This window comes from Cyprinus carpio, chromosome B16, assembly GCF_018340385.1.
Source record: "Cyprinus carpio isolate SPL01 chromosome B16, ASM1834038v1, whole genome shotgun sequence".
Taxonomy (NCBI): domain Eukaryota; kingdom Metazoa; phylum Chordata; class Actinopteri; order Cypriniformes; family Cyprinidae; genus Cyprinus; species Cyprinus carpio.
The window spans coordinates 1,916,459-1,926,603 of NC_056612.1; the positions used below are offsets into that span (position 1 = coordinate 1,916,459).

Genomic DNA, 10,145 nt, shown 5'->3' on the forward strand with positions numbered 1-10,145 from the left:
CCTGACTTCTCCATTAAAACAGTTTGCGAATATTAGAACAACTGCTAACCAGTCTACAAGTCTGACAACTTTAAAAGTTGTGAAGTGTATGTTAAATGTTAGTCACTTTCGCAATTGTCAAATTTGATACACTATTTGTGCATCATTTCTAATGTATTTCTTTTTTAGCATTTAGGTGAAACCCTTAAAGAACTTTCACTCTGAATTATACCTCAACTCTAATTTGCCCTTGCACATATTCAAACAAAGCACGCTGATGTACCCTGTGCCAGTTTCCGAAATACACACACAAACCATATGGACTACTTTTATGTGTTTTTGACAAGAACAGTCACAGTTCTTTCACCCCTTAGCGATTGAAGGATGAAAATGGAATTTGTCATTTGTATAATTAAATACAATTATATTGTACACAGAAAGAACCGAACATAATAGAACTTTTTAATCATCATTCATCAAAAATAGAATATACATATACATATATATATATATATATATATATATATATATATATATATATATATATATATATATATATATATATATATATGTATATAACATATAGGCAAAGAATGATCCTTTTTGTTACAAAAATAAAATAAGACACTTTTTGGAATGCCAAGAGGGTGAGTAAATTATGACAAGAACCATTAATTAAAATACAGAAAAGTTTGCAAGTTCTCCAGTGAGCAGGATATATGAACTGATAGCAAAAAAAAAACAGCTTTTATTTTTCTGGTTTAATGTTATTTTGTGTGTTTGATTCCTTCTCCCGTGACTTTATCAAAGACAGTAGATCCTCCAGCTGTTTCTCCAGAATGTCATCAGCTCCATCGTTCCTAATGATATAGTCAAACTTCACACCCTCGTCCAAACCACACTCGGACTCGGCGTCGTCTATACCTGGACAGTTACATAAGGACATGATCGCATCATTACCACAATTCCCACAACACTGTTTTTCTAAAGCATTTTTACCTGTGGTAATTCTCCAGCCCCTCTGTGCTCTCGTCTGCTCAGAAGCCTCCACCCGAACACAGATACATCTCTCAGGAAACTCTTCATGGAACCACTGCACGTCTGACATCCTTCTGCAATCGCTGATAATCTGAGCGAGTGATAGTATATGATATATTTCAGCCAAAGTTATACCACTCTTATTTTTATGGGTTGTAGTGAAGACATTTGAGTTTCTCTGTGCATCTTATGACAGTTTTTCTCAAATTAAATGGTGAGAGAGCAGCTCTGGAGATGAAGTTCATGTCCTCATATACAGTAGTGAGTCATATTTAGTATGTGTAGTAGACTAAAGCTGCGCTGCTCATTCACACATTCTTAGATAATCTTAAGACTTGTAGACCACCTCCATCTTGCAGGTTGTTGAGGGTGAGAGAGCTCATACCCAGATGGGCTGTGTGGCATGTTTGATGGCCAGTCTACAGAAGAAGCCCGAGTCCTGCTGTCTCTTCATCTCACCCCAGCGGATCATGTCAGCACGATAACTCTCCTTATACTGACCAGAACCCAACAGCTGCTCGTAGTCAAGACTATGATCCTGATATTCAGAAATACATCAGTTTCTGTTAAAGTTTTCACAGAGAACAGCAACAATTTCCATTTCAGAACACAAACAGAATGATATTTCAGAGAATTCACCTCAACATTTAAATGCATTTGTAACACCCAAAAGTTTGCAAAACATCTTCATGGAACATGACCTTTACTTAATATCCTAATGATTTTTGGAATAAAAGAAAAATCGATCATTTTGACCCATTTTGTATTGTTGGCTATTGCTAAAAATATACCCGTGCTATTTATGACTGGTTTTGTGGTCCAGGGTCACACAGTATATACAGTGATAAGAAAAAGTATGTGAGCCCATTGGAATTAGTTTGTTTTTCAACATTAATTGGTCAAAAAAAATTGATGAAAATCAGATGACATATTAAGACCATTTAATGCAGAAAACTAACCAATCTAATGTGTTCTCATACCTTTTCTTGCCACTGTATACTATATATTATAGGAGTAACCTGTGTCAAGCTGTACTAATCAGTAATTGTTAATAAGCTTGCTGAACCGCATGCTTTATGTAAACTATAACAAACATTTGTGGAAACTGTGTAAATCAAGTGTAAAACGAGGTCACATTATTCTCCTCACCCCTCAGCTACTGAAAAATAAGAGGGAAACATGAAGAGGTTGCAGGTTATTTACAGCAGTTTAGATGAGAAGGAGATTTATATATTCATATGTATCATATCTATATCAAACATCATATCTGTGGCTGATTGAGATGCACCAGTCTACTAAAATAAATAGCTTAGGGATACTGGCCCAACAATTATTTTGAGACTTAAGCCACATTGAAAATAATCGTATTGGCATTATATATCAAAATATTAAAATATGGTGTGAATTTAAAAAAATTAACAAATCTAGCACATGCCCTAACAAAACATGTTTGTTATGTATATAATCAGTGGTGGGCCGTCAGGGCCTTCTCTGCTTGCCCTATAAAAAATAAAATTGGAATGGAATTGACGTTCCATGACAGCACGCCCTCTGGGTCCAGCGACTGCCCAGTGCTACCCCCAGCCAGGGTTGCCAGGTTTTCTCGACAAAACCCACCAAATCGCGTTCCAGGAGTAAAATACACGTTTTTGGCGGGGTTCCCCTGGTGAAAATCACATTCCAGGGACTAAATATTACGTCAATGAGGTCGCTTCAACCAGCAGAAATAAAAAAACAACTCGCGGCAACATTGTCAAAGTAGCCGAATTTGGCAACACTGCGCCCAGCGTTTAGTTGGGAATTTCCAAGCCGCTGTCGCCGGCGCCTCTACACCAGACCTTGTTGCTGATCTGCCTTTTTCAAGGCGCTCTTTTGCAGACAAAAGAGGAATAACTGAGAAAGGATAAACTACTCAAACTTAATTCACTAACAACGGTTTTGTGCGCCATTTCAAAGATTGCAACTATGAGTGGCTTACAGCTAGCACAGAGCACAAGTTATTTGGCCATGTTTACTTTTTTTATACGATTAAAGGGACATGGAAGCACAGACTTTATTTACAAGGGATAGGTGCGTGCTTTATGATTTGACGAGTATTGAATCATGCACATTGTTATGGAGGTGTATCTGATGGTTGATAATGCTGTGGCGTGGTGTGTGGATGTCCAGCATTTGTACAGTTTTGCTGCTGTGGGCGCGTCGTCATTTGAGTGACTTGAATGTTCATAGTGTATGGGGCGCTGTCTGTAAAATAAATGTGTAAGAAAAACTGGTCAGATTTGGTCAGATTTAACTACAAAACAAATACATTTTTGCAAGATTTACCTAAATAAGCTTTCTGCAATATTTTTATTACTTTTTTAAAGATATTTTTAATATTTTTTTTTTTTTTTTTTTTAATTTGTATTACTATATGACTATATTACAATAAAGTATTAAAGGTAAATCTAAATGTTTTATCTAAATCTAAATCTTCATTTTAAATAATCTAAATTTAAATGTTAAGTCCAAATCATAAATGTTAATCTTATATCTAAATGTAATATGATATATATGATTAGTTGTATGTGTATATATATATATACACACAAACCCAATTCCAAAAAAGTTGGGACACTCTACAAATTGTGAGTAAAAAAGGAATTGAATAATTTACAAATATCATAAACTTATATTTTATTGACAATAGAATGTCATGCCAAATATTGGCTCATTTTGGATTTCATGAGAGCTACACATTCCAAAAAAGTTGGGACAGGTAGCAATAAGAGGCCGGAAAAGTTAAATGTACATATAAGGAACAGCTGGAGGACCATCTTATTAGGTCAATTGGCAACATGATTGGGTATAAAAGAGCCTCTCAGAGTGGCAGTGTCTCTCAGAAGTCAAGATAGGCAGAGGATCACCAATTCCCCCAATGCTGCGGTGAAAAATTGTGGAGTAATATCAGAAAGGAGTTTCTCAGAGAAAAATTGCAAAGAGTTTGAAGTTATCATCATCTACATTGCATAATATCATCCAAAGATTCAGAGAATCTGGAACAATCTCTGTGCGTAAGGGTCAAGGGAAAACCATACTGGATGCCCGTGATCTTCAGGGCCTTAGACGGCACTGCATCACATACAGGAATGCTACTGTAATGGAAATCACAACATGGGCTCAGGAATACTTCCAGAAAACATTGTCGGTGAACACAATCCTCCGTGCCATTCGCCGTTGATGGCTAAAACTCTATAGGTCAAAAAAGAAGCCACTTCTAAACATGATCCAGAAGTGCAGGTGTTTTCTCTGGGCCAAGGCTCATTTTAAATGGACTGTGGCAAAGTGGAAAACTGTTCTGTGGTCAGACAAATCAAAATTTGAAGTTATTTTTGGAAAACTGGGACGCCATGTCATCCGGACTAAAGAGGAAAAGGACAACCCAAGTTGTTATCAGCGCTCAGTTCAGAAGCCTGCATCTCTGATGGTATGGGGTTGCATGAGTGCATGTGGCATGGGCAGCTTACACATCTGGCAAAGGCACCATCAATGCTGAAAGGTATATCCAAGTTCTAGAACAACATATGCTCCCATCCAGACGTCGTCTCTTTCAGGGAAGACCTTGCCTTTTCCAACATGACAATGCCAGACCACATACTGCATCAATTACAAGAAGAAGGATCCGCGTAGAAGAAGGATCCGGGTACTGAAATGGCCAGCCTGCAGTCCAGATCTTTCACCCATAGAAAACATTTGGTGCATCATAAAGAGGAAGATGCGACAAAGAAGACCTAAGACAGTTGAGCAACTAGAAGCCTGTATTAGACAAGAATGGGACAACATTCCTATTCCTAAACTTGAGCAACTTGTCTCCTCAGTCCCCCAGAAGTTTGCAGACTGTTATTAAAGAAGAAGGGATGCCACACAGTGGTAAACATGGCCTTGTCCCAACTTTTTTGAGATGTGTTGATGCCATGAAATTTAAAATCAACTTATTTTTCCCTTAAAATGATACACTTTATCAGTTTAAACATTTCATGTCATCTATGTTGTATTCTGAATAAAATATAGAAATTTTAAACTTCCACATCATTGCATTCTGTTTTTATTCACAATTTGCACAGTGTCCCAACTTTTTTGAAATCAGGTTTGTATATATATATATATATATATTTATATATATATATATATGTATATATATATATATATATATTGCATGTTCTCTAAATAGTTAGCTACACTTTTAAATGTTTAGAACATGCAATATATATATATTTCATGTTTTCTCTATATATAAATGTATGTAACATTTAAAATATATAACCTTACATTTTAAATATTAAATCTAAATATTTAGAGAACATGGAAATTTTTACGGTGTGGCTGGATGACGACATGACGCCAAGCCAGTCAGAAACAGGCAGAGATATGCAAATTATGACACCATTGGGCGGTGACATCCTATTGTGCGGTGGAACTCAATCGACCAACTAGATTAGAAGATAGACGACATTAATACTTAACATGGCGGTCCTGAATGATCTTTCGGAGACCATAGAACAGGCTGTAATAGCAGCATTAAGGAGCTTCAGAGAAGCAAGTCCATCACCTTCGACATCCAGAGCGACTTCAACGCCAATCCGACCAGTAAGTGTTCTTTTAAAATGTCTTTATTGTATTATTTATGGTTAAGCTCCGTTTTGTTTTTGTTGCTTGAGATGGAAATATGCATAATTAATTTGCCTCGTACCATGGCTATGGATTAACTTTTTTTTTTAGGTTGGCTAACTTAACGCATAGCCTAAACAACGAATTGTAATTGGCGGGACAAGATGTTTTAATGTGTGCGCTCCCCCCAAGCCCAGTGGCCTTTTTATGCTTATAATAACCGTAAGGTTAGAAATTTGCCCAACTTGGGTCATGAGCACCCGAGATTTTTGCTCATAAATTATCTTTGGAAGTCCTTAAATACATTGTTGTCCATATTCTGCATTGGCAAAAACAAAACAACAACATAAATCAGTATGCAGCAGTAAATGAAATGCAGCTGTAAGGTGTTTTTTTTTTTTTTTTAATAGCTGTCGAAAGGAAAATTATACTGACAAGCTTAAAAAACGCAATATCGCGTTGATTATCGAAGGCGAAACATCTGCGATAATGAACCCGATATTGCGTAGCTTGTCAGTGATCTACGGCTCTGTCTTATTAAATGCCGCTCCATTTGATTTGAAAGCAGGTGATGGCGATTTAGCGCTAATCAGGGAACCAGATTTACTGACTAGATGCGCATGATTATATCGTTAGATATATCGCCCAGCCCTACATTCGGAAGTATTTTTTTTTTATTTTTTTTTATTGTGCCACAGGAAATGTGTTATGTAGATCACTAAATCTATTTTAACATATTTTAAATTGTTCTTCTAGAAGGGAAACACAGGACACATCTGTAAAGAGGACATTGAAAATGTTCTGTTATTAAGGACTACACTGACACAAGCAGCTTCCATTCTTGGTATCTCAAGACCAACCCTATACAAACTGATGAGGCAGTTCCATATCTCAAGATCAAAGTTTGTACCTTTGACACATGATGAATTGGATTCTACAATTTCAGAAATTAAAGCACAGCATCCTCACTTGGGAGAGGTGATGCTTAATGTTCATCTGCATTCAAGAGGCATTGTGGTGCAGAGGCATCGCTTGCGGGAGTCAATTCGAAGGGTAGATGCAACTGGAGTTGAACTGAGAAGAACAGGAGCAATAACTCGACGTGTGTTTAATGTACCATGGCCAAATTTCATCTGGCATATTGACAGTAATCACAGACTGATCTGATGGAAACTTGTTATTCATGCTGGTTACAGTAGGATGGTCACATTTCTACATTGCTCTGATAATAATAAGGAAGAAACTGTTCAAGACCTTTTTAGCACTGCAGTAACACAGTTTGGTAGACCACTACATATCAGAACTGATCTTGGCACTGAGAATGCTCAGATTTGGGCAGATATGTATCAAAATAGAAGGGAACATGCAGTATAAACAGAAAGCACTGTACATAATCAGAGAATTGAACGTTTCAACCGTGACCTCAACAGGAACTGCAGTCATGTCTATGCCCCAGTTTTTTATGAATTTTTGAATAGAAAATCAACTTTATTCCTGTGATTTACAGGATCTGTTGGACATAAACTCAATTGATAGTGATAAAAACAATTGAAAAACAGTCTTTCAAACTTTTTATATCATATACCAACATTTCTTAACTGTACACACAGAATAACGATGCTCAAAGGTTTGTGAATAACAAGTTAACATTTTCTTCCTGTGACTTAATTGCACAGTACCGAATACAGCTCAGCTCAATAGAGCATTTAGTTCATTAAATGTATACTCTAACAGTTTGTCAATTGTTTGCATTGCAGTGGTTGAATACATTTAAAACATTCTTTCATATTAAAGTTGATTCCACTGTGCTAAACAGTTCTTGGGAACATAGTGCTGAAACAGCAATCAATCAATACTTTTTACATTAATAATAATAATAATAAAAAAAAACTCATTCCATTATTGTCTACACTCTTTATCAAAGGCATAAACTTTAATCTTGAGATATGGAACTGACTCATCACTTTGTAAATTGGTATAGGGTTGGTCTTGACTGAGATAGCAAAAATGGAAGCTGCTTGTGTCAGTTTAGTCAATAACTGTTGAACATATTTAAAAACATTAAAGTCTTTCATGTTAAAGAGGATACTGTAGTGCCAAACGTTTCCCAAAAGCTGATCGTAGCTTCATTTGGACAACTATATATTTAAGGACTGCAAAAGATAATTTATGAGCAAAAAAGTCCTCATGACCTAAGTTGGGCAAATTTCTAACCGTACGGTTATTATAAGCATAAAAAGGCCACTGGGCTTGGGGGAAGGACACACATAAAAACATTTTGTCCCGCCAATTACGATTCGTTCAATTAGGTATTTAATGTGTTAAGTTAGCCAACCTAAAAAAAAAAAGGTTAATCCATAGCCATGCATGGTACGAGGCAAATTAATTATGCATATTTCCATCTCAAGCAACAAAAACAAAACAGACCTTAACCATAAATAATACAATAAAGACATTTTAAAAGAACACTTACTGGTCGGATTGGCGTTGAAGTCGCTCTGGATGTCGAAGGTGACGGACTTGCTTCTCTGAAGCTCCTTAATGCTGCTATTACAGCCTGTTCTGTGGTCCCCGACATATAATATAAATATAATATTACATTTAGATATAAGATTAACATTTATGATTTGGACTTAACATTTACATTTAGATTTAACATTTAGATTTAGAATGAAGATTTAGATTGAGATAAAACATTTAGATTTACCTTTAATACTTTATTGTAATATAGTCATATAGTAATACAAATAAAAAATTATTAAATTAAATGATAAAAAATATAAAAAAGTAATAAAAATATTGCATAACGCTTATTTAGGTAAATCTTGCAAAAATGTATTTGTTTTGTAGTTAAATCTGACCAAATCTGAACAGTTTTTCTTACACATTTATTTTACAAACGGCGCCCCATAGTAGTGAATCGTGTATTGATGGGTTACTTTTACTGATCCATGTAGGGAAATTTACTCAGAATTTAACCCATCCCCATCTAGCCTACTGTTGAAATTGTTGATCAGCTGTCATTGTTGTTGAGAGACGGTGTGCGGCATAACATGCAAATTTTATGGATATGGCTGCGTTAGCTGTTACAGAGATGTGTAAGATAGATGTGCAGTTTACAGTTGCTTACTGAAGGCCCTGACTGAAACCCCACGGAACGCTACATGCTGGATGACATCAGGCCTTAATAGCCCACATAAATCTGCTGATTATCTCTGTGTGTGTATATATATATATATATATATATATATATATATATATATATATATATATAAAAAATCAGCAGATTTATGTGGGCTATTAAGGCCTGATGTCATCCAGCATGTAGCGTTCCGTGGGGTTTCAGTCAGGGCCTTCAGTAAGCAACTGTAAACTGCACATCTATCTTACACATCTCTGTAACAGCTAACGCAGCCATATCCATATAATTTTTTTGTTGTTATGCACACCGTCTCTCAACAACAATGACAGCTGATCAACAATTTCAACAGTAGGCTAGATGGGGATGGGTTAAATTCTGAGTAAATTTCCCTACATGATACAAAACATAAAACCCATATGCAAACTTTTTCTTTAGATGTTTTAATATTTTCAACTATTCCCTTTAAACGAATCTGGCTATTATTTCATATGTCAGGCTTCACAGGGTTGAAACAGTGCACGGCAGCAGGTGTGTACTGTACCTGAGCATACTGCTGTTTGAGAGGTGCAGACAGTCTGAGTATGCAGCACATCTCTGCTGTCAGTCTGTCATTTAGAAGAGCATATATTTATTCATGCATTGCATCTATTCACTCAACAGTGTTCCATCAAACTCGAGATCTCACCTTTTCTGTATTAAATCTGTCACATAGTCCTTTCCTGACTTTCGCTTCCCACTGAATAAAAGAATGATCCTTGGTGGTGTTGATGTCATGGCTGTAAAGGGTTCTACATTCATATACAAAACTGGCACATGTTTAGTACGACTAATATTCAAACAGGAACGACTTTATTTACCGTAATGAACCAAGATAACGCAGCCATTAAAAAATACAAACACGTTTTGATCCTGCTGTCTTAGCTTTTCTTAACCAGATGTGTGTGTGTGTGTGTGTGTGTTTTTAACTTCAAGGAATTAATGCAGTATGTGATTTTTTATTTTATTTAAAGTGTAAGTGTACGTGTTTGGAAACGCCAAAACACGTGATGCTTGGTGTTTTGTGTATTTACGGTAATCAGACGAGTGTCACGCCATCAACTTACAGGGTATGTGATAATTTTTTTTTTTTTTTTTTTTTTTACATTTTATTAAAGCTGAAGCATTTTAATATAGAATACTATTTAAATATCACCAGTGATTGTTAAAAAAGATGGTAACCTTATTTTGCTCACGTATTGATTAATCACCTTTTTTTTTCACTGAACCGGAAGTCATACGACAAAAGCGTTTTTTTTTTCTTTTCTAAATTTCATTCTTTTTTATCCCCCTACTTTTGTGA

At 35.9% G+C, this 10,145-nt stretch overlaps 1 protein-coding gene across 2 annotated transcripts; it reads right to left on the bottom strand.

Annotated features, from left to right (window-relative positions):
* Window positions 1–725: 725 nt before the first annotated feature.
* LOC109105854 (phosphomevalonate kinase-like) lies at window positions 726–9,652 on the bottom strand. Of its 2 annotated transcripts, XM_042740324.1 has the most exons (5): window positions 9,492–9,652; window positions 9,348–9,411; window positions 1,403–1,555; window positions 979–1,108; window positions 726–903 (listed from the first exon to the last, which is right to left on the bottom strand). In XM_042740324.1, the coding sequence occupies exons 1-5, from the start codon at window positions 9,602–9,604 to the stop codon at window positions 728–730; spliced, it is 636 nt and encodes a 211-aa protein (XP_042596258.1). In that variant the 5' UTR covers window positions 9,605–9,652; the 3' UTR covers window positions 726–727. The 2 variants fall into 2 exon arrangements, with proteins under 2 accessions (XP_042596258.1, XP_042596259.1); XM_042740325.1 differs by lacking the exon at window positions 9,348–9,411 and having other exon boundaries at window positions 9,492–9,647.
* Between the last annotated feature and the right edge of the window lie 493 nt (window positions 9,653–10,145).

Bases quoted from the DNA above. Each gene is read 5' to 3' on its own strand.
- LOC109105854 (XM_042740324.1), bottom strand. From the start codon at position 9,604: ATGAATGTAGAACCCTTTACAGCCATGACATCAACACCACCAAGGATC. The intron at 9,412-9,491 runs GTGAGATCTCGA...TCTAAATGACAG, and splicing joins ACAGATTTAATACAGAAAAG to ACTGACAGCAGAGATGTGCT. The intron at 1,556-9,347 runs GTACAGTACACA...TCTGAATATCAG, and splicing joins TCAAACAGCAGTATGCTCAG to GATCATAGTCTTGACTACGA.